The sequence below is a fragment of the Schistocerca americana genome, chromosome 2 (assembly GCF_021461395.2).
Source record: "Schistocerca americana isolate TAMUIC-IGC-003095 chromosome 2, iqSchAmer2.1, whole genome shotgun sequence".
Lineage (NCBI taxonomy): Eukaryota > Metazoa > Arthropoda > Insecta > Orthoptera > Acrididae > Schistocerca > Schistocerca americana.
The window spans coordinates 485531965-485558464 of NC_060120.1; the positions used below are offsets into that span (position 1 = coordinate 485531965).

General features: G+C 37.2%; 1 protein-coding gene across 1 annotated transcript in view; it reads right to left on the reverse strand.

Moving 5' to 3' along the window:
• Nucleotides 1-26500, reverse strand: part of LOC124594115 — a 217269-nt gene that overhangs the window by 81598 nt on the left and 109171 nt on the right. The window contains exon 2 of the mRNA XM_047132472.1: nucleotides 5245-5435. Within this exon, the coding sequence (XP_046988428.1) occupies nucleotides 5245-5424 (180 nt within the window). The 5' untranslated portion in view covers nucleotides 5425-5435. The remainder of the gene's footprint in view (nucleotides 1-5244; nucleotides 5436-26500) is intronic.

A 26500-nucleotide genomic window follows, 5' to 3' on the forward strand; every position in this document is an offset into this window, starting at 1 on the left:
TATGGGAACAATTATATGTGTGACCAATGTCATCTATAATGATTATATACTCTGCATTTGACCTAGGATACACGGCAGATGTTGTAACACTTCTAATAGCAAATGTAAAACATTTGAGTAACAAATTTTATCACTCTCGGTGGCAGTGTTAGAGATTGGTTTGATTGTCAGAAGAAGTTTCCTCATTAATGAGTGTGCATTGAAAGTGATCCTTCACAATGAGATCATATGAAATTGACTCAGGATTTACAGATGTTGGGATGACTGTGTCTGTAAAAAAAAATCATTTCTGCATTGTTTCAAGAACTGCTTCACCCTTAATGCTGGTCACCTTCAAGCAATAGCTCAAGAGCATTCCGGGTTCAACCATATCACAGGACTTTTTTACAGAGCAGTATACGGTTTTCCTTATGATGGTTGTGGAAGCTAGTTTCTCCAGTGGTACCATGACTAAGTCTTACGGCATAAGTCAGTGAGTTGGGATAGGAAATTGGCATATTTGATACAAGAGAAAGATGAAATGACCAAACAGGCAGCTTTGTCACAGTTTCATTTGCCTGGTCCAATTATCTGGAGAGTACGCAAATTTGCTGTCAAAGTGATCAGGATGGGATAATCATCCATCCCCATTCTATTTTTCAAAACTTCACAGACGCATATCAGAGCAAGAGATGGAGATATCAACAAGTGAGCTCCTTTGGTAAGGTGAAGGTGCCACTGCCGGTTGAAGATCTCCAACAGTATGTAGTTCCGGACTATTATTAGTGGAGGAATAGCTGCTCCATTTCTGTCTGCTGCCTTGTACACTCCATGTTGCCACTTGAGAATTGAGTTAGTTGCTCATTGTGTATCTGTGAAATTTCCAGGCGTATGTCATGACTGTCCTTTGTGGGTAGTTAAGAGGTATTGTATGATTGTAACTGAGCTACCTGACAGGTTAATGTGGGCTGCCATGAGGTGAAGTGGTGATCGTAGCATAACCAGTGCCGCTAAACCTCGAGTGAGCCTGCAGCATACTTTGTACACATGTAAAGAACAGCTACCTTTATGTTACCAACGTAAACATGGCTGAGCAAAATCGCACTTTCATCTTAGTTCAATGAAACAATGATAGAATAAATTTACATTATGTGAACTATATCACTGTTTCATTAAACAATAATAAAATAAACTTTTGTTATATTACTCTGTTGTTGTATACACAGTAATAACCTAAGCAAAGCATTAAACAGTGCAGTTGCATCAGATCCTGATCAACTGCTTATTAAATTGCTAATTATGTGATTGACAACTGCTTCATTATGGGATTGTGCCACTAGCTTGGAATCTGGGGCATTTTCTTGCAAGGATCGTAAATTTTTTCTCACCTAGCTCATTGTTTATTGTATATTGCTGCTGCTCACTTGGACATATGGCACCACTACTTATCATTGTGTTAGCTGTAGCAATATAAGGAACAGTTATGGGCTCACAATTGTAAAACAACAATTGAACCGTACAAGACATTGTTGTTTAAGGATAGCGCAATTTATACACAGGCACACCTGCTTCAGAATTAACTGGTGGTATGCTGTAGTTTCCTGGATGAGGAGGGTGATTTCACCCTTCCTATCACTCCTGTTTTCTCTAATAATGTTATATCTAGAGAATATATTTTGGAAGTTCGACTTTGTAAAGGAGCAGATATGTGGCAACATGTGGTAGACTTTTGCTCTATCTCTATTGCAGGTATCTTTTTCACAGAAACTCTACTTGCTCAACAGAGGGGCATTACAGACCTGAAAAGCTCCCTAGGTGATGAGCAGATGGAGAACTGCAACACACAGCATCCTGGCCTTGTGCTTTATTTATGGTAATGGCATACCATAAGCTTACCGGAAATTGTACACATTTGAAGTGAAATGGTAATCATGAGTAGGTGCCCAAGTCACAAAGCAAACTTAATAAATTTGTTTTCCCTAGCAAAGAATATAAATACAAACTATTGAAAGAAGCAAAGCAATGTCATTAATTTTTATACATAAAGCAAAATCAGTTAATCCGTACATTTTAGCCAAGTAAGTTCGCTATTTGTTTGTATTCGTAAACATAAGATTGTGGGGCTTAATTCTGTCACTGATATAAACTTCTGAAAATCAATTCTGCCACCTAGTTAAAAAAAATAACACCACCATCTATTTATTCTTTGGTGTCCTATGCCATGGTGATTAAACATCCAAACTACTAAGCTGAGCAGACAATATTAGATAAAATTTTATCTCCCCCCCGCTCGCCATGTTCAATGCCATACGCTACACTCAAGTTAACTATGAAAACCCCATGAAAATTCATCTAGCAGTTTTGGAGATTTGTGTGTTCAAACAAATCAACATGACAGTTTTAGATAAAACTTTTAATTAAAACATCTCCCCCCCCCCCGATCTGATTTTTATGAAATAAAGTCTGTATGTTGCTCCAAGCTATGCTCAAGTTACCAAAGGAAACCTCTATGAAATTTATCTTGTAATTTTGGGGACTACTGTGTTCAAAAGGACACAATGGTTTTACAGTTTTATTAGTAATAATATGATAGAATTGGATAAATAAAAAATCTACTCACCAAGTGGCGACAGGAGCAAACACATACAAAAGTTAATAACAAGGGCTATGGAATCTATGGTATATCTGAAGAGTGGAGGAGATTAACTTTACAGCAAGTACTCAAGACTGCAGGTGCATTTGCCCTGTTTAATGCAGTGAACTATTTCCTACTCACTAACTCACTATCAGTTCTTGGCTGTTTACTGACTTCAGCATTTCCACAATATTTTAGAAGACTTTTACACATAAAAATAGTGTACCTTATCAATGCTAACAGAAACAGCTTATGATGTGTTAATGGTCTGCTACAATTTAGTTCTCTATTTCAGTATCATTCTTGTTGGTCTATCCACAGCTAATTACTTGAGAGGGTACTGTCACTCTTCAGTGGCATATCAATTATGTTCAGAATTTTTTTTGTTTTTATCATAAAAATTGCTATTATAAGCACAGCCCCACATGCTTTGATAAACTAATAAAACTGAGGTATGAGAATTACCCCAGATAATGTATATTTACAAATTTTCTGCCTCAACCCTCAGTCATCCATCTTCCTGGCTCATTGTTCATGCACAGAGTATTAAATAATTTGTAGATGTCCCTTGCTTTTTATGTTTTGTAGATGTTCCTTGTTTCTTGGCACTTACACAAAGAATGGATGGGCAGTACATACTGGAAAACTTGGGTCTACCAAATCCGAAGTCAAGTCACTCCTGGTTGCGCGCTCTAAGATACTCGTCACAGAACACCTGCAAATGCCTTGACACAGATTTTCTGTGCAAATTAGTCTGCTAGCACTTGGTAAACAGAAGTAGTTTCTACATCTACATCTACATGGATACTCTGCAAATCACACTTAAGTGCCTGGTAGAGGGTTCATCGAACCACCTTCACAATTCTCTATTATTCCAATCTCGTAGAGCCCACGGAAAGAACAAACACCTATATATTTCCATACGAGCTCTGATTTCCCTTATATTATTGTTGTGATAGTTTCTCCCTATGTAGGTCGGTGTCAACTAAATATTTTTGCATTCGAAGGAGAAAGTTGGTGATTGGAATTTCGTGAGAAGATTCCGTCGCAACGAAAAATGCCTTTCTTTTAATGTGACACACTCTCCCATATTTCACAGTAATACAAAACGTGCTGTCCTTCTTTGAACTTTTTTGATGTACTCCATTGGTCCTATCTAGTAAGGATCCCACATTGCACAGCAATTTCCTAAAAGAGGACGGACAAGCGTAGTGGAGGCAGTCTCCTTAGTAGATCTGCTACATTTTCCAAGTGTCCTGCCAATGAAATGCAGTCTTTGGTTAGCCTTCCCCACAACATTTTCTATGTGTTCCTTCCAATATAAGTTGTTCGTAATTGTAATATCTAGGTATTTAGTTGAATTTACACAGCTTTTAGATTAGACTGATTTATCGTGTCATGTGCACTATCACAAGTTCCAATACCCAGTGTCTCCGCCACAATAATGTCATGTAGAAGAAGGTGTAATTAGATGAATGACGAACACTAACTTCAGTTAACGAAGGTTTATTCAGCACTTGCACATACAAGAGCGCAGAGCGAACTGCCTCTGGCCAGAACACATACAGTATATATTCAGTTACAGAACGTTCCAGTACAATGATTCTTGACATTTATGGATACTTCTAGAATATAGTCGAACCGAATATAGAAATTAAAATTATACAGTTCAGGTGACTTCTGAACTCACGACCCTCCATGCAACAGTCTAGTATCATAACCACAACACCACGTTGCTACTGCTGTTATTTCATTGCAGTTTCGCTTAGAAGATTATTGTCACAAAGGATATTTCAGGTCTGGATTAAGCATTTAAATGAGTGATTTACAACAGATACTACATTAAGTGGCCCAAATGACAACTAGACTGGTTTCAAACAGAAGTACTAGCTTTCACAGTATGTTAACTAGAATTAGAAAGGTACAAAGAGGATTAGCATGGCCAATTGGGTAGATGTACTTTCAAGGACAATGGTGCAGAATGGTAAGAAATTGATAGCTTCTATAACGTAGGAGAGAAGATTGCAGACACTGGGTTTCACACGCAAGCCCAATAAGACTTAAGTCACATTATAGTGAACCTTCAACCAAGTAAATCGTGGCTGATTTTCAGTAATGTGGAAGTGATTAAATATGAGAGAAATGTTTTTCAAAACTCCATCCCTCCATCTCTCAGATATGTTCTGTTGAACTGCACCAGTGATAGAGCTTTTGCCTTTTATTAGAATCTTCAGAACTGAATTTCAGTTCATCGAAATCTCCTAGAGCAATAAAGGCGTGTTCATATTATATTGTTGTATGGTCATTCACAAATCTGTGGAAACACATTGTAGCCCTTATAACAAAAAGTTCATTCCCTCATCATTCAGTTTCTGCATTTGATGAAAAGTTACAGAGTGCTGAACTAACATCTGTGTGAGACTGAAATAAAATGAGTGGTTCTGAATAGCACTGACAGAGCATGCACAATAATCACAGTATCTATTGCTTCCTCCTAACATATATCTTTCGCACTCGTTTGCATCAATGAAACCAATTCATTGATGTAATAGAACCATTTAGTTCGTGTGAAGTTTTTTTATCCAAAATTACATCTTTACAAATAAATATTATTATGTTTATTGACTCACCTGGCAGAACACAGTAGATATTCCCTCTACCGTTTCAAGAACCAGAATTTCATCCTCAGCAACTTCAAACATTCTGTCTGAGAAAACACTGTGACGCAGGTACAAGGGTATAACAAGGAGGACGGTTGGAAGGACTGCTGTCAACAAGCAGAAAGTTGCAACTCGTCGTGCTCCATGCATCGCTCCCTTCTCTGGAAACAAAATGAAAGGAAAGTAATGAGGAACATGGGAAAATCCAGTATTGCATTTAATACATTAGTACTCTACATAAGCAGTTACTGTTACCCACATTTTAAATAATTATGCTGTTTTACCACTGGAAAAAGAATACTGCCACTGTTCTAACATAATTTTGCAAGTTAACAGAAGACAAAGTATTCAAAATTTAGACAATTTCCCATCATGGAAAAATACTCCACCCTCCCTCTCTCCTCAATCGATTACACTTTTTACATATGTCAAATCAAAATCTGAAACTATGTGAGCAACATAAATAAGCTCATCCCACAAACATTAGGTATTGGGATCCTAATATTGTGCACATTTACAAGACACTTAACAAAGAACAATGGTTATGTAACATATCCCCTTCCCCTCCTTGCATTGCTCACAGTTTACAGACGATATATGACAATATCTTGCAACAAAATATCTGTTGGAGATATGTCAATTATCTAGTGTCACTTTTTTTATTTTAAAGGTTATAGTTTTCGTAGTAAAAAGAGAGGTATATATATGGGGAATGTAGACAAGGGCTATGTGAAAGATAAATTTGTTACCACAACCTTCATTACATATTCTCATTTGTAGTCTTTGCCAACTCAACAAATTTAGCACCATCCAACATAAACTAAACCTTAAGTGGTGGGTCATCCCATCTCAAGTGATCATGGGCCTCCCACTCCTTGAGCTTCAATTTTCTTGAAATTTGTTGTGGGTCTAGAACTACGCAAGAAATGAACCTGTGCAAAATTTTAAATAATGAGCTTAAGTATATGAGAAACATTGGCCTTCTATTTCAATGTCTTTTTGATGAATGTGCATGAAAATGAACAAAACTCAATGTTTGAAGCTCTTTTGTTACAAGAGACACGTAAGCATTTTCAGGTCTTGGACAACTTTCAGCTGTCAATCAGAAAAATACAGTGTGACAGAATGTGAAGCATTCTGTGAAGCATCATAATCCATGAAAGTGGTTAAAAAAACCTGCAGAGAAAAATGCACAGATTTTTGACCTTCTTTGGAGTCCGATAATTTTTACATTTTGTTCTAGATCTGAAGGTGCTGCAATATTCACGATGATGTGCTATTCAGGAATCCAATATTTGTTTTATCTTTCAGACTAACAAAATGAGCAAGCTGGACAAAAAGAACACACGGATTTGACCAGGGCATCTTGTTCTTCAATATCAACTCCACACATGTTACCAATCCACAAGTGATTGTCGTAGATGCATGCAATGTATTCACCAGGAATACAGTTTAAAACTGAGACAAAATCCACATTAGTGTCAGTTGATTGATAAACCGAAGTCACAAAATAAGTTGTTTCACTTGAAACCCAGATAACTGGAATGTGGTTCGAATCCACTGGAAAAAAATGTTCCAGCTAAAGTATGGTGATTTGCAAATTGTTGTTCTAGCTTTCTTTCATCTTCTGTTTCTTGGCTAGTAACAAAAATGAACAAGATTCCTTGGAATTGTTGGTCCCAAAATTTGAATAAATCTTCTGGGGGTAAAATCTGATCATCTGTAGTTCATTGCAGGCTTGTTCTTGTTGCTAAGTCTTTAGATACTAAAATGTAGACTTTCACGGCCGGGAAATACCATGTCCATTATAATTATCCATGCTGTTATGTCGTCGTCGGTTGATGAATGAAAACCACATTAGTGTCAGTTGATTGATAAACCGAAGTCACAAAATAAGTTGTTTCACTTGAAACCCAGATAACTGGAATGTGGTAGCGAGCCAGTGGGTATGTTGGACCTTCCATCGAGCTACGGACCCCCTTGAAGATGTCTCCCGCAGTCGGTGACGAAACGTTGGGAATCGACACAGAATTCATCAACCGACCACGGCATAACAGCCCGGATAATTATAATGGCCATAAAGTCTTTAGATGTTCCACCAATTCCATAGCACAAAAATTTAACACAGCTTGTCCCAAAAATATCCATTTATCAGTTATACCAAAGTCCTTCTTGTGATAGCACAGGCTTATAAACTATTTGTAATTCTTGTATTGAGCAATGGAACCATTACTGAAATAGTGAATGTATACTACTTCACAGATTGTTCATCAATCTGGCCAGCTATATATGGACGGCAATGGTGTCATGCTCGAGACGTGCACTGCTAATGCATAAGCTAATACATTGTACTTCCTCAGTTTATAGTATACAACAAATAGGTGTAATGTTGCTTGACTGTTGACCCAGTGATAACTTTGAACAGTATCTTGGATGAGGAAAGAATAATTTTCTGCAAAATGCATTAGAATGAGTAGTTCACAGGCTTCAAATTTTCTTTGATTTTCTTCAAGTGACAAGTCTGATGTTTTGCATGACTACAAAGCTTCAAAATTTTGGAAATCAAATTCTTACTAACTTCTTCAATAGGCAGCTACTTTGTCTTCAGTGTATCACAATCAGTTTGGGTCCATTGTTTGAATTCAATCACATCACCAAAATCACAGTTTTTAAACACTTCTGTTAAATATTTCCCTACTTCTATGCTTTCTGGGCAGTTTTCACACCACTGAAGCATGCAATCTAAATCTAAATTGCAGACAATCTAGGCAAGAAGGGCTTTGTAGTCAATGTCAGTAGAGATCACATTACACATTAGCTTTACAATTTGATGGATTGTGCAAATGCATACTGAATTTGCTCCAACAGTAATGTACCATTTTAGTTGTTGCATCTCACAAAATTTAGGAAGCCCAACTTCTTTGCTCCATGTTTTCTTTTCCATACTGAATAAACAACTGTCTCAGATTAATAACAAATAGGCATGTCAGTAGTGCGTAACTGTACCAAAGATGTTTTGAGGAAAGTTAAATCTTCTGAGCTTATACAATTCTGCCTTTAAAAATAATATGCCAATTGACAGAGCTTGCATTTGCATAATACTTTTTCATCCCTTTTGCTGACTCAACTCTCAGATACAAAAAGATGTTTCTAGTGGAGGAAAGTGTGCTCTTACCAGAGGTGCTGGAAGGAAGAACTTCTGAAGTCATCCTTTTGCAATATTTGAGCCTGAACTTGGCTCACTTTCTGCAGTTTTATATTTTGCATCATGTTTCTGGTTGAGTGTGATGCACAATAAGTGCTTCAGCAAGAAGATGTACTGATAAGACCCTGCCCCAAGTACCATTAATATATCTGCTAAATTATAGTTGTTTTGCATTTTTTCCTTCCAGAGATACCTGCCTACAGAGAAGTCCAAAAAAATTGAATGTTTTTCTATGCACATTTTTTGGGGTACTTTGATTTATTATACTGGGACGCAAAGTGTTTTCCTACTGCACACCATGTTTTTTCCGATTCAGGACCAACAGTTGTATAGGATCTGAAAACAAGATGTTCCTAGATGGTGTTCCCTTGTATTAAGAAATGTCAAACAATGAGGTTTGTTCACTTTCATCATACCCTTGTCGAAGAGCTTCTCAAACACAGGACCACATTTTCAAACATATTGGGTATTATGAACTCAAGTTTTGCACAAGTTCATTTCTACAGTATATCTCTACTCATGGTAAATTTGAGCAAAATCAGAAATACAAGAGCGGAAAGCTTGTGAAAAATGTGATCACTTGGGATGGAATGACCCCAGTTCTACAGATCAGTCTGTCAACACACCACAAATTCGAGGGGGGAATTGGGCAGCACTACCACATACTAGCAACAAATGGCAGAAATTCATTTAGGCAATGACTGGATAATTATCTGGATATCATTGCTGACATGACTCAAACTTGGTCAGAGCATGTAGTTGACATCTGACATTCATTTTGATATTTGACATGTAATTCTAAGAGATTTGAGAGATTTTCTGTAGGATTCAAGCTTTAGTAGCTTTGAGGTTCAATCCAAAAGTGTGACTGCTTCTGAATATTTAACCTTGCAACAAAAGAATCGGCTTGTAATGTTACCGTCTCTATTACGATGGCACACAAAAGAAAAAACCTGGACATCCACCAGTTCAATGTAATTATTCAACATATCATTTAGATCAATGAATGAATCAACTTTTGCATAATTAAAAAGTTCTCAGAACATCAAATATCTCCTCCACCTTCCACCACAACTTACATGCAAGTCTGGGAGGTTTCACTGGAGACTCTGAACATGGTACAACGTATCATCCCTTAGAAGAAATATGATTTGCCTGAGTAGACAATATTCTGGCTCTCCTCCATGGCACACTATCGGATTTCTTTGTCCATTGCGCCCAGACAAGTTTGTGAGCAGGTATGAGGAAAAGATGGTAGTGTGTAACTGTAACGAAGATGTTTTGAGAAAAGTTAAATCAGAAACACATCAGAACGAATCATTATCAACATACTGTACCAATTCACATCTCATAGCATTTTTTTTCATCAAGAAGAGAAATGTTTGCAACCCTAATCTGTTGTATTCATGTTATGAACACACTCCTTATGTGAATTTCTTGAAGAGTATGGTATTTGCCACTACCAACACAAGATCTGCACATGATGATGCATCTGCTACAATAACCATTTCTTCTAAAGAATAACCTTTGGTATGTATGAAGAATAACCTTTGGTATGTATGAAGAAATTACTCCATCACACCACTCCTTAATATTGAGACAGGAACCATGTTGGATCCACATCTGTGGATACATTAAACATTAATCTTCTCTCCACAAGCACTTGCTCACTGCTACAGTTCATTTAATGTAATATGCTGCTGTTGGAAGTCACTTCAGCTTTGACCTATCTTTTTATATAGCTCTGCCTTTTAAAAATATTGTGTAACAAGCATTCACATTCAGTCTGTGCTTTCTAATCATAAGTGGTTGTAGTTAAGACAAAGCATGATATCTTTTACACTTTTCCCAACAATATTGTTGAAACTAGGTTCCAATGGGTGTTGGCCATTACGTAGGTTTTGTCACACAGCATGTGCAGGATTCCACAGAAAAATCTGTACGTCAGTAATGACCTGCGCCATAGTATAACATATTCACAAGGATCAGGGAAGTAACCGTACATAATTTTGTATGAAAATGCATGGCTGTATCAGATGGCATTTCCAGACCAAAGACAGCCAAGTCATACAGCATTTGATGCTGTACTGTTGCATTGCCAGGTCAGAATCTGTAGCACCATGCCAGGTCAGAATCTGTAGCACCACAGTCTACTGACTGAGGTAGACCATGTGATGTATGACTAGTAAGAGCAGGTTCTGTAAGCTGTCGAAGAGGAGCCAGGTATCAGCGCAAGACAAGTGGCTCTGGCCTGTGCTACCTTTTCAACTTCAATGTGGAGGCACTTCACGAACATCTCATGCATCTGTATCACCTTCAACGATCATCCACCACAGAAGAACTTTTGTCAATGGTTTGTTTGTCTCCTGAGTTTTGTTTACAAACAAGCCGACATTTGGAAGAGATGGAGTAATACTTTCCATCACCAGCACATGTGGGTTGACACAATCCTCATATTACTATACAAGTTAGACATCTGCATCAGTTTAAGGTTAATGTGTGTGCTGAAATTGAAGATGACTGTTTTGTAGGGCAATACATTCTCCCAAACCATCCTACATGTGTTGCCACCAAGGACTTTATTCAGCACATTCTTCAGAGTGTACTAGAAGATCTGTCCCCGCAAATAAGAAATATCTAGTTTATGCATGCTGGAGCTCCAGCACATTTCAGCCTCAGTATTCAAGACACATTGAGCAGTATCTACCATAGCAGATGGATAAGTACAGAAGGACCTGGCCTGCACATTCCCCCACCCTCAACCCTCAATTTTTTTCTCTGAGGACACCTTAAACAACTGATCTATGCAGCACACACCACCTGGATGCAGACATCTTCATTGATGTATCATGGAAGCCCGCAAAGCCATATGAAAATGTCAGGGAGTATTTGAAAGGGTTGATAGTCCATGATTCAATGAGTGTATGCATGTTTAGAAGCAAGAGGAGGAAATTCTGAGCATTTATTATGAGTTTGTGTGTTGATAAGCTTTCATTAATAACCTGAAAATGAAGTTTTGGACATATGTTTATGTGAAATTTTTCCTTGTTTTGGTGTAAGGACGCTGTGTACCACCACCTCCATTTGATGGTGGCACAATTCCACTCCACATGTGGACAGTTCCTGGACTTAGCAGCACTCACATGCATTAGGTCTATTAAATGACAACACTTAACAAATGTCTCTTTTTTCCTTGGTGAGCTCAAGTCATTTCAAATATCAATTAACCCTCTTTTGTTACAATGTAGACTTATCAGAAAAACAGCATCAATTGAAATGTCAATTCCAACAATTCCCTCACTCCCTGGATGGTCCCCAGAGGAAAAGGTACAGATACGACAACCATCAATAGCACTAGGAATGGGTTCCATAATGACAATAATTCTATACAAATTTTACATATCATGGATGGGAGTGACAAACAAAAATATGAACTAAGCACAAGAATTAAATGGCTGCCAGAACACAGACAAGAACTAGACAAATGGTAAACAAAACACAACAACATCTACACCTGAAGCACACACAGAACCATCACTACAACCTTCTGTTTCATACACATATATCAATATTTCACATCGTTCATTAACACCCATCCCCTTAACTGTTGATAGGAGTTGTTTTCTCTGAAAAATATTTCATTTATTTATTCATGTAATCATGGAAATATTAAGCTATCAATACAAGATAAACAGTAATTACTTAATAAAAGTGAGGAAATGGCAGCGTTTTCCAAATTTGCGGCTTTGATTCTAATATTAAAAGTTACATACACCTGGTGTAATAACGAATATTTCATAGCACAGTCTACAACTGAAGCTTTAAAAGTTACTTCTCTTTCGTTACAGTTTACCTACACTTGTTTTACATCCCTGAAGTTTTTTCTTCTTACTAGAACCTATGGAACACAGTAAGTGAATGAAATGTAATTCAAGAGCAAGACAGATGATATTGAATGAATCTGGAGGTATAATGCTAGGGCAGTAACATGTCAGTGGAGCCAAGTAAATGGGAATCTCTGGAAGAAATTAATCAATGTTCTCACAAAAACCTCTGGATAAATTCAGAGAAATGGTATTTAATGGAAGGAAGGAAGATTAAGGTTTAATATTCCATCAAAGAGGTGGTGATAAAAAATGGAGAATGTGCTCAGGTTGGGAAAATTGATCACATTCTCTTCAAAGAAACCATCCAACATTTGCTATAAGTAATTTAGGAAAATCACAAAAAACCTACACTGAGATGGCTGGGCAGCAATGTATACTTCCGTGCTTCTGAACTGGTGCTTGAAGAAGACTGCACAACACTTCTGCTCGCCCACATCATATGCTTCAAATAAAAACTATGAGAATAAGACCATGTAGTAAAACACACACACAATCATTCCACATGCAAACTTTATTGACATAAAGTTACGCAGTCACATTTTTGAACAGACTTTGCATTCGAGAGTGACAGCTAAATATATTTTTAATAAGTTGGGGAAAGAGCAGAACTCTATGAAAGATGAATGTGTTTGACATTCTGCAACAGTAGTCCTTGATGTACAGTCCAAGGCAGCAGGCTGTGATTCAGGCAAAAATGATATATCCATTCACGTTATACATAAATCCCTTAGCACATAGTATTAGTTGCAATCTCAGACTAATCACAGATAATACAGTTACATAACAGTATTATGAGGAAATTTTGAACATAAAAAAGTATTATCCAGTTCGATATGGATGAAATATCAAGCTGATGCCAAGCTAGCAGTTCAAACACAGATGCAGACAACATGTATTATATGTAAATGATAGGTTTTTAAATAATAAATTTGATGTTATTGCCTTTTCTCTTTTTCCAATTATTTTCAAGTACATAAAAAGAGTGCTGAAGATACCCTACCAAAGGAAATAGTGGAAGAATGAAATCGAATAAGTGATGTGTGTGTGGAATGTATGATGTGAAGTATAAACATCGTTGCATGTATTTAAAAGGCGACTAAAACAAAATTGAGATGATTATAATGTACCTACGTTTTTCAGAATCTTATACATTTCCATATAAAGTAAAATGAGACATTTTGTTTGAAATCGATGAAACCAGCACACAAAAAAGCTAGTCTTCTTCTGGAGTCTCGATTTCATGTAAAAAGAAAGTCCTCTACAGAACACTGATCATACTATTGTAAAACAAAGTAATTAAATTGTCACATTATTTCCTACGAATTACGGCGAGGAGATAGTCATATAAATGACTGAATTTCGTGACATTCACTATCGCAATGGACTCAAGCTGCTACAACAAACCAGACTAATCCATACTATACTAGTCACATTAAACACACATCATTGTCAACATGAAAATTATGTAACACATAACTAAATGATAACAGTAACATATTACAAAGATGGGAAGTCTTCTCATCAACTAATGGTGTCTGGCAACAAATTATGAAAAAGCGGCAAGGGGTAACAACTGATGTCAGTCTTCGAAACATGGGATACTGATGAGAAAGACACATTTTCCCTAGAAATGCTATTTTAAGAAGCGTAATGTTGTCGTGTTTTGGACTAATAAATTTGTTTGGTGTCTAGAACAGGTAGTTGTTACTGACGCAGTTGATAATTACACTGATTTCTCGATTGTCACTGACTGTCATAAATCCTTGATTTAAACAGAATATATTTACGTACCTTGTTTACCACAAAATTCATGAATAAAGTTACAAAGTCCTGAAAATAAAACTTAGTTGTTTTTCACTATAAGCATCAGCTGTCGATGTTTACATTGTATTACACCACAGATACACTTCATACAGAAACGCAAACTCGAGAGTAATCGATTACTGCAAACGACCCACGGAACAGAACTCTTATTATTTCTCTCTCTCTGAATATAAAAAATTGGATTTCCACAGTCATCGAAATCTATAATATCTATTGAGTTGCGCAGACTATATTTCATGTGAAATAGCACACTGCAAATTTTCACGGATCAAAAAACGAACAATTATTTCACTGATAACACGTATATTTATAAGTATCTTCCGGGGTTTCCAATATCTGGAAAATCGTTCATTTTCCTTTCGTTCGTTCTCTCATGTAGTTTAAATATGTTGGTTTGTTGGCAGAGTGAAGGTGGTTGATACACTCAGTCAACTCCATTGAGTCCACTCTGACCACTACACGCCAGTTCATACTGTCCATCACGTCACGTCAATTCGCGTAGCCCACTACGCACTGGTGAAAGTGAGATTATGATTTAACACCCGTGGGACACAAGTTCGACTATAGTATGGGAACTGAGGAATTTACGACGATAAAGTTTATTAATGGCCAAAGCAAACTTCATAACGCATGTTCTTGATCAATTTTATGTGAAAAAGTGCTAAAACGCGAAACTACATTTCAAGACATAAGAAAATGTATACATACAAAAACATCAAACAATCCAGTATGAGATTTTCACCCTGCAGCGGAGTGTGCGCTGATATGAAACTTCCTGGCAGAGTAAAACTGTGTGCCCGACCGAGACTCGAACTCGGGACCTTTGCCTTTCGCGGGCAAGTGCTTGGAAGGTAGGAGACGAGGTACTGGCAGAAGTAAGGCTGTGAGTACCAGGCGTGAGTCGTGCTTTGGTAGCTCAGTTGGTAGAGCACTTGCCCTGAAAGGCAAAGGTCCCGAGTTCGAGTCTCGGTCGGGCACACAGTTTTAATCTGCCAGGAAGTTTCACATCAAACAATATTTGTAAGGAAATTAATAGAGCCTTTTTATTTTACACATTATGTTTTTTTCCTTATGTAACTATTAAGCCATAAACAACCGTATTTTACTATTTAATTAGAGTTGAATTTTTCTCTTAAAACGTTATGTAATGAAAATTTCTTAAGAACCCATACGTTCTTACTTGTATACACTGTTGGTGTCAGCTCTGTTCTGTTTAGTTTAGTTATGTCATGTTCCATAAACATTTTGCCGATTGTTTTATCGATTTGACATGGAACAAGTCAGAATACAATATATATATATATATATATATATATATATATATATATATATATACATCTTGTATTCTATATGTATATTCTATGTGTATATATATATATACACATGAATGTGCTAATATTAATATTACTGAAATTTTTAGTTCTACACATGCAACTACATTTAGAGGTACTTTTTTTTTACCCTTTCTGAAAAAGGAACTCGTCCACAGAGTAGAAGGAGTTGTCCAAAAGAAATGATTTTAAGCTAGATTTAAAACTCGAACTGTTACCTGTAACACTTTATGTCGTTGGGCAAATGATCAAAGATTTTTGTTGCTGAATAATGTACTCATTTTTGAGCAACTGACAGCTTCAATAACGGATAGGAAAGGTCATTTTTCCCTCTAGTGTTGTACAGGTGAACATCACTGTTCTTTGCGAATTGAGATGGATTATTTGTAACGAATTTCATTAGCGAATATATGTACCCTAATTGTCCAGTTAAAATACCTAACACATTGAAAAGGTGTCTACATGACGTCCTTGGGTGAACACCACTAATTATCCTCACTGCTCTCTTTTGTGTAATCAATAATTTATGTCTAAGTGGTGAGTTACCACAGAAAACTATTCCATAAGACATTATTGAGTGGAAATATGCAAAGTACATTAGGAGGCTTATCTGTTTATTACCAAGACTAGCGATTATACGAAGAGCGAAAGAAGCTGAACTTAATTGTTTATGAAGCTCAGTAATATGCTTCTTCCAGTTCAAGTTGTCATTAATGCGAACACCGAAAAATTTGGAGAAACGTACCCTGTTAATTGAGCCCTGTTCATATGCTACATCAATTGTCGGTATGACTGTATTCGGTGTACAGATATGGATATAGAGGGTTTTTTCAAAATCATTGTAAAACCTACATAATTTTTTGCTTTCATGTATATGACTTCACTTGTGAGAACACTCAATGGAAGAATATCCAAGTTGTCACGGAACACTTGCAATTTTCCAGAAAACAAAGCACAATAACAACCAGAGCAACAACAACAACAACAACAATAATTAAGAAGATGCTAAAACACAAAACCCACTACTATAAAATGCGTGAGCGCGGCAACAATTTCCAATGTTAGCACGCGAAGCCACTTGTCAATACTTTCTCCCCGAGAAACCTTGACGTGTAGAGATGTAATATGACGGCCGGTGTGAACTGGCCTTTTTTTAAGATTAGTTTATAATCATCCGTTGCATCACTTACATGATTGTATCACAGAATTTACATACAAACACAGTCTAATAGTACGTATTATTAGACTGTGCTAACACAGAAAGTTCGTTCAAGCAGTTTCCGGCGGGCTCATGCGCATTTGCAGAGTTGAAACCGCATATAAACAGTTCCTTCTGCCGCTTCTGGCAACTTAGTGTGTGGCTGTTCACTGTATAAGCGGTGAGGTGAAGCAGCCAGACTCTACCTGGAAAACTTTTCTGGCTCTCCCAAGCTACCATGCAGCATGCGCAGAACTGCCTGAGATAGAGCGCGGTATACTCCAAGTGGGTCATGCTTTGTCTGGCGAGTTCTTCGATATTTTGGAAGCTGCTGTAGTTGCGGTTTTCGGCTAGTTCATGTTTGTGCTTGTTCGTTAAATGTAAGGTAATCATTTTACTTATTCCTATAAATTCATCTTTACTTCTAGAAGTGCAAAAGAACTGCAATTGATTGAAATACGGAACTTATAACTGTCACTTATTCCAGATGTCTAGCAAATCGAAACCGATTTTTCTGTTGAGTGACGTGGAGTTGGAAGTGTTACATCTTACCAAAAGACAAAAAAAAAAAAAATATTTCGAGAATGTCATGCTGCAGTATAGAGACACTGAATTTATGGAATATTTTCGTGTGGGTGTTGTGTGGGGGAGGAGTTAAGAGAAAAATTCAGCAATTGTAAGCATCAGGAAGGTAGCAATAGCAAGCTCCTTCCATTACAGCACATTCTGATGTTTTTGCGGTTACTGACCACGAAGCAGCAAGCTTTAGATATGTGGTAGACAGATTTAACAATTGTATTGGTTCTTTGCACCATGTCATAAAAAGAATGACATAGTTGTTTAGAGATTTAGGATTTACAAAGTGGCTGTCCGCCAAGGAAAGGGCATAAATTGAGGATAATTTCCGGGGAAATAGGATTCCTGGAGCGATTGGTGTAATCGACAGGACACACAGTAGAATAAACAGTCCTCCAAAGACCCCTAGTGGTATTTGAACCGGAAAAACTGTTTTTCACTGCAACTGCAAATAGTCTGTGAATATGACCAACGAATGCGGGACTTACTCGTCAGTTATCTGGGTGCTGTATGTGTTGGGGAACTGTTCAGGACGTCAACACTTAACTAAATCCTCATGGATTCTCATCTTTTCGATGACAATGCATTACGAATTTATTTACCCCATTTAGAAATATGGGGCATCTGTCTAGAGCTCAAAATCATTTTACCACTGGACTCTCGAAAAACAGGTGTGTTGTTGAGCACTGCTTTGGATTGTTAAAAAAGCGTTTTCGACAATTGTACCATCTAAAATTGAGGAAAATTGAAGACGTATTCACTTCATTCGAGTCCGCTGTGCTCCACACGATCTCACCATGGAAGATGACTTAGCATTCGAAGAAAATAAAGGAACATCTAGCAGTGGCTGTATTCCTTCCTCCTCATACGATAACATATTGTGATACATCTAGTTTTCTCTTAAAGAGGGGTAGCTCTATATGTTATTTAATTTTTCACAAATTAACTCTGTTTTTGAGTTTGTTAACAAATATTTTTAACCTCAAAATGTTTTAAGAAAGTAGTAATTTTGGCCAGACTTTTGTGTTGCCTTAATAGAAATATCGTTTTGTGTATTTGTTTCAGTTCTTATGGGGAATTAGGAACGTTTTAACTCAACAGATAAAAGATAATCAGAGGCCCTAATTTAATGTTCTGTTTTCACTGCCACTTAATATATTGCACCAGCCAAAATGCAGCCCCACTGCGAATGCTGTTCTCAAACATGGGATGAGTTATTTGCCATTCATAAGCAGCTGGAAATCGCTCTGACTATTGTTAAACGATTGGCAGCTGTTGCGAATCAGTGTGTTGGAAGAGCTCCTGAGAGCCATGTAACGGTGATATCTATACTGGAGGCACCTCAAGTACTATCCTCTCCTGTGGATCCTGTCTCTTCTACAGAAATTACAGGACCTGACTGCAAGTGGTGTGTCAATGGTAGATCTAGGCATTCCGCACAGGGTGGATGGGGATAGGGAGGACTCAGGATATTCTACCAATCCCCTTAAACAACAAGTTTGAGGTGCTGTCTTTCACTGAAACTGAAACTGAGGCAGTGGGACTCACTTCACCTGTCATGGGGTAATCTGTTTTATCCAGTGTCAGGAGGATGCAAACACAAAAGTGTAGAGGGTCTATTAATTATCAGCAGTTCTAATATACAATGAATGGTGGTGCCTCGTAGGGAAATGGTAGCAAGGGACAGGAAAGGACATCATGTGCACTCAATGTGTGGGCATGGTGGCCTCATCCAGCACACTGAAGAGGCTATTCCAGCAGCCATTGTGGGAACAGGGTGCAACCGACTGCAGATTGTAGTGCATGTTGGAGCAAATGATTTCTGTTGTCTGGGCTCCAAGGTCATTCCTGGGCCCTTCAACGAGCGGCAGAGAAGGTTGAGAAGACCAGCCTTGTATGTGGAGTTTCAACAAAGTTCTCAATTTGCAACTTCATTACCAAAACTGATCATGGCCCTTTGGCTCTGAGTCGAGTGGAAGAACTGAACCAGAAACTTCAAAGGTTCTGTGACAAGCTAGGGTGCGACTTCCTGGACTTGTGCCATATGGTTGAGAACTGTAGGGTCCCCTTAAATGGGTCAAGTGTGCACTACACATCGGAGCTACTCATGTTGCTGAATGTGCGTGGTGTGCACACAAAGCGTTTTTTTTTTTTTTTTTTTAGATTAGACGACTCTTCATCTAATCCAGACAATGATAGCTGTAGGAAACCCAGAAGTATGACTGCAATAGCGAAAGAAATGCCTCCCAGAGGAGAAAATTTATAAATCCTGCCAAAGGATTTGCAACAAAGTGCCAGAGTTGGAGGCGCTCCTGAAAATCAATGAAGCTCACGTGATACTAGGTACAGAACGTTGGTTGAAACCTGAAATTGACAGCAGTGAGATTTTTGGGGAAAATGTCCGTACATAATGAAAAGATAGGCAAATGGGAAATGGAGGTGATCTTTTTGTTGCAGTAGAGAAGACGCTCAAATCAGCTGAGACAGAAACTGAAGCTGAATGTATATTAGGGGTGAGCATAAAATGATCATTCGATCCTTCTATTGTACACCAGACTCATCTCCTGATGTAAACGAAAACCTTAGAGAAAAACCTTAGTTCACTTGTACCTAAGTTCCCCAGTCATACTCTAATCATCAGCAGAGACTTTAATCACCCAACAATTAATTAAGAAAATTACAGTTTTGTTAGTGGTGGGTGTGGTAAGGCATCCTATGAAACATTACTATATGTCTTCTCTGAAAACTACCTAGAACAGGTGGTTAGAAACTTCAGTTGTGATAGAAATATATTGGATCTAGTAGCAACAAATAGATCTGACTTCTTTTGGGATGTCCACATCGAAACTGGTGTCAGTGAACCATGACACAGTTGTGGCAATAATGATTACCAAAGTACAAAGGACAACTAAAATAATCAGAAAGATACATTTTTTCGTTAAACTAGATAAAAAATCTCAATGAGGAACCTGAAACTTTCAACGTAGGACAGCAGCATGTAAAGGAATTACGAGTCAAGTTTAAAAAATAGTTGACCATCGACTGGATAGATATGTACCCAGTAGAGCAATTCATGATGGGAGGGAAACTCCATGGTATACAGTGACTGTCAACAAACTTCCAAAGAAACATAGATTACTGCACAATAGACGTAAAGCAAAGTGTAGGGCTATAGATACAGAGATTCTGGATGAAACGCATTTGGCTGTCAAGAGAGCAACACGTGATACCTTCAATGACTACCAAAGTAGAATATTATGAAATGAGGTTTCACAAAACCCAAAGATATTATGCTCATATGTAAAGGCTGTTAGTGTCCTGTCCCTACTCAATGAGACACGAACTGAAATTGAAGGTAGCAAAGCAAAAGCTGAACTGTTAAATTCTGTTGTCAAATGTTGCCCCAGTTGAATTGCCCCAGTTGAATTGCCCCAGTTGAATTGCCCCAGTTTAATTCACATACCACTGAAAAAATGAATGAAATAAGTAGTAGCCTCAGTGGTGTTGAGAAACAACCGACACAGTTAAAATTGAAAAAAGCTACAATTCCTGATAGAAGCCATATCAGATTGTATACTGAATTTTCAGCTGACTTAGCACTTCTTATAACTTTAATCTATTGTAAATCTCTCGAATAAAAAACTGTACCCCCTTCTTGGACAAAGGCCACATCTGTCTGAAAGATAGATAGTAGAAGTGACCCAGAAAACTACTGTCCAATATCCTTGACATCTATTTGTTGTGGAATCTTAGAACATATTCTGAGTTCAAACATAAAAAGGTATCTTGAACAGAATGACCTCCTCAATGCCAACCAGCATGGATGCATAAAACCGATCATGTGAAACCCAACTCGTACTTTTCTCACATGACACACTGAAAGCTTTGGCTCAAGGCAGTCATGTAGACGCAGTGTTTCTTGATTCCCAACTCGCATTTGACTCAGTACCACACCTACACTTATTCTCAGAAGTATGATCATATGGGAATCAAGTGAAATTTGTGACTGGATTGAGGACTTTTTGGTAGAGAGGACACAGCATGTGATCTTGGATGGAGAGTCATTGTCAGATGTAGAATTAACTTTGGGTGTGCCCCAGGGAAGTGTGTTAGGACCCTCTTGTTCATATTGTATATTAATGATCTTGTAGACCACATTAATAGTAACCTTAGACCTTTTGCACATGATGCAATTATTTATGATGAAGTACTGTCTGAAGAAGCTGCATAAATATTCAGCCAGATCTTGGTATGATTTCAAAGTGATCCAAAGATTGGCAATTTACTTTAAATGTTCGAAAATGTAAAACTGTGTTCTTCACAAAACGAAAAAACGTAGTGTCCTTTGAATATAATATCAATGATTCACTATTGGAATCAGGCAACTCATACAAATATCTGGGTGTAATACTTTGAAGGGATATGAAATGGAATGGTGACATACGCTCAAATGTGGGTACAGTAGATGGTAGATGTCAGTTAATTGGTATAATAGTGGGGAAGCATAATTAGTCTAAAAAGGAAATAGCTCACATATCACTTTTGTGACCCCATCCTGCAATACTGCTCAAGAGTGTGGAACCTATACCAAACAGGACTAACAGAGGATATTGAAATATACAGAGAAGGGCAACGGAAATGGTCACAGGTTTGTTTAATCTGTGAGAGTGAGTCACAGAGTTAGTGAAGGAACTGAACTAGAAGACTCTTTAACATACATGTAAACTACCCTTGAGAAAGTCTGTTAACAAAGTTTAAACACCCAGCTTTAAATGATGACTCAAGAATATACTGCAGCCCCCCTACATGTCACTCACATAGGGATCATGAAGATAAGGTTAGAATAATTAATGCATGCATAGAGGCATTAAAAAAATCATTCTTCCCCAACTCCATTTGTGAGTGGAATGGGATGTACCCTCTGCCATGGTTTGGAGAGTATAAATGTAGATGTAGATCTAGATATGCAGTTGCTGCTGCTACATGTATCAGCTATTGATACATCACCGTGTTCGGAAATCTGACCAGAAATGGAACAAGATGCATTTATCTCTTTCAGACCTACTGGCTATAACTGCGTACATTGAATTTCACTGTCTCTTAGTTGTAACAGAAATATTTTTTCCCAGTGGCAACCTCATGTACACATTTGTGAATGTTCAAACTTTTTATCAAGTACAAGTGCTGGGCTTCAGTATAAAATATTAACAAGTTAATGTAGCAGTATGCAGTGCTTGTGGCCACCAGAATATATAGAAGTGGTTAGTTATATTCCACTGTATATATGAATAATTATTATAGTTGTTATAATGCATGGTACTTATGGAATTACAAGTTTATTTAATACAACAGTGAATATTTCAAAATTAGTTATTTTAGTCTATAAAAAGAAGCCAAGTGTACACAGTATGTTTTGAAAATGAGTTCTCATTTTTTTATTAATCTTGTATCAAAAATCATTAAAAATCACACCAAGAGCATTAAGGCATGAAAAGAAGTTTTCTTCCGCTACAAAAAATTCAGATCTGAAAGGTTGAGCAGAGAAAACAACAAACACGCATTCCTATATCATCACCTGTTTTTTAGTCCTTGAAAGTAGTTCTCTGGTAGCTGCTTAAACAAATCTATACAGTCACAAAATTCCTTGTCATGTTTGTTACACACTGTGACAGCAGTGCTCCAAGTGGTAGGAAAGGTACACTTAAAAATACAATAATGGATGAGTGCGAATCGTATCGTTTATATAAATGTGTAACATAGAATAGACAGCATATGCAGTGCTATAAAAATTGGCAGTAACTAAAAAATTACAATACTTCTGTCTTTCTTTAGTTTCCTAGGGACTCTTTGGAGGTATGAACAGTACATTATAGAACATCTTATTTAAAATTCTCTTTTAACTACGGGTATATACTGATGAATATTGTTTTCTTTTAAGAAGGGAAAATAGCTAGGAAACAACAGAAGACTGAGCTTTCGCAGAAAGATGTCGTGTATCCACGATGGGAAGTTTTCTTCACTACACTTTCAGTCCTATTAGTGAGTGTGGAACGTACAGAACTTGTACGGAATGCAATACCTACATTATTTAACGTACAAATAAGCCAATACAATTGTGGTTGAAAGGAAATGCACATAGACATGATAATGAAGTGTCAAAAGAAACATTCCCAACAGAGAAGAAATCAGTTCCTCGATTATTGCGTCATGTGAGCCACAAACAGCCAGAGTCTTCAGTGGATTCACTTCTGATGCAAAAGCAACTACATTTACAAAAGTAGTTGTGTATTACACAGTTGAGTAAAGTGCGCGAATTTCCAAAACATTAGACTTCATTCAAAATTGTTATTTGTCAATGAAAGTATGTATCATAAAGGTGCGTTTACACTGCGATTTGTATCGGCACATGTATGAGATACATGTATATGCGACTTTGCGACATGTATCGCGATTTGTATGAGTTGACAAGTATCAACCTCATACATGTATGAGCGTGCGTTTACACTGGTTGATATGTATCACTGTGCGATAGCTTCCAACGACGATTTGGAAGTTTTCACATTTTTATGTGCTGATACACTTGCTCTTTTGGAAGATGATAGGAAGAAAAGGCGGAGGAAGCGTAGATGGTGGCAGAGAGAGTTTCTCGCGAATTAACGCCAAAGGATGGCGCATATTCTAGAAATTATGTTAGGATGAGTATGAAGGATTTCCGCGGTTTGTTATCACTTGTGGCTCCTCTTGTGTCCAAAACCAACACAAACTTTCGGGAAGCGATTCCACCAGAGGATCAGTTGGCAGTAACACTCCGTTTTTTAGCCACTGGGGATTCCTCGTAAAACGAAGATTTCGTGACAAAACATTTGCATTGTCGCGCGATTGCTAATGCCAACGTCTCACACACGATTGTCGGCATCCGTTGCCAACATTATCACGCGAGGCCGCCGGAATAATAGCAAAACATTGATATACGTGCCAGATGCATGAAAAAATTATATAATGTATTACATACTCTGATATATATAAAACTTTTACCTTCACTTCTTGGGATAAAACTTGCACAATGGCCTCGCAAACACGAAGAATGATGTTGCATATGGCACTTTTTGATATTCTATGCAGATACATTAACGTCGAAACGACAGTCGGCACCTTCAAAACTCAAACAGCCGCCAAAGAGCCTGGTACTACGCATGCGCTAATCGTCGAAATCAGCGGCAGTCGACAAGACGACAGGAAATGATAGTACTGCGCATGCGCGAGTTCTTCAAATGTCGCTCATACATGTCGCGTATATGGCCAAAAAGCGATATACAAAATGTATACGCGACATGTATGAGCTCGAGGGTCCGCATACAAGTTCCGTGAATTTTTGTATGAGGTGATGTATCGCGACATGTCAAATTGACATGTCGCTCATACATGTCGCGATACATGTATCCCAGTGTAAACGTACCTTAACAACAACAGAAATATATGCTTCTCATGAATGAAATACGTGTTTGAGTTCTCTTAATTTCAGTGGAATATCCTGCAATTATACACATATTCGAAAGTATTTCTTTACGAATAAGTTGTAACTTATGGCATTGAATCAGAGAGATTTGGCTATTTTTCTATTTATTTCACAATCACTCTTCTCTGTTGATAATTTAATAATGCTTGGAACGTAAAACAATAATAAATATTTTCTTAATTAAATAGAAAAATAATTAAAAACAAACATTAATTTTACAGCTGGCTTCCCTGCCACTAGAGCTGTTAGTGTCATTCCACCTATCAGATGGTAACAATTTTCATAGCAGTGAGTGTCGCAACTTCATATGGTAAAATGCTATAATGTCATACAGCTTATGGACAGCAAAAATCTACAAATTAATGTATAATAAATATAATATTAATATTTCACAGTGTGTTAAAAATTGAGACAATGAATTAATGCATTGGTCTTAAACATGCTCTCTGAAATAGTAAACAATGATTTGACATGCATGCAGTACACTTTGAAGAACATATTTATCACATCATTTAGAGTTAAAGTGTCTACAAACAAAACATAAATTTCTCATTGGAATTGCACAATTCAAATGACAATGAAGAAAATACAACTGTTTGTTAGGGACTCAAAACATTCCTCTACATTATAAAACATTTATTTAACAGTTTTTTCTAATTCTAGCTCAAATGTTCTGTTATCTTCCATTCCCTTGATGCTCACATTGCTTGCAGGATCAGGTCAGTATTTTTCTTTGAAACTGAAAGTAATGAACTGTGCAAGCGTACAATATGAGCAATTATTGTGGAGCAGTTGATGTAATGGCGCTGTGGCTGAGGGAAATAAAAGTGGTCAAATGCACTGACTGGCAGTTTGTCAGGTTGTTTTCAAATCTTGCTGATACCAGTTTTTTCATTTTATTTCATCCCTCACAATCTGAAGCTTTGACTGTAAAATTTAAATATATTTAAAGAGTTCAGTTATATATATATATATATATATATATATATATATATATATATATATATATATATGCACTTTAGTTATGATTACTAGTTTTGCAAATGAAAAGGATATAGATGGTCGTAAAAAAGTGCATATACCAGAAAATTTTGCATGAAAGTGTTTTCTATAGATGATCTGCTGTAGGGCCCTTTCTGGTATATCTTTGAACGAGAGAGTTACTTTTAAAAAGTTAGTTAGATCTATTCCAAATGTAAAACTAACAACACAAGGGTGTGAGATGATGCCCCTTTCAAATTTCTTGAATATTTAACCTGAGTAGGCTGTAGGAAAAGGTGAAATGTTGTCTACAAATTTGAGATATTTTTGAGCAGCAGTTCATGCATCAGTGCAGTAGCCCAATGGTAAAGTGCAACAAGTGGGAAAAAAGGAAGAAGCTGGCAACTCAGCAGTTTGGGTTCGATGTCACTGCTACCATATACATTTTTCATTTAATTTTTTTTCTCACAGAGTTAAACGATTAATTATAACATTTAAATATATTTAAACATTTCAGTTTATGTGTGTAAATTTAATGTATTCATTTTAACTATGGTTACAACCCTTGTCGCCCAAAGGTCTATGGGCCACACATTGTAGCACACGGTAAAATTTTGCAAAAGACACAACTTCTCAAAACACAGTTTCATTCTTGTCGTGATTTAGCGGATTACCAGGAGACAAGAATGATCATGAAATACATGAAAA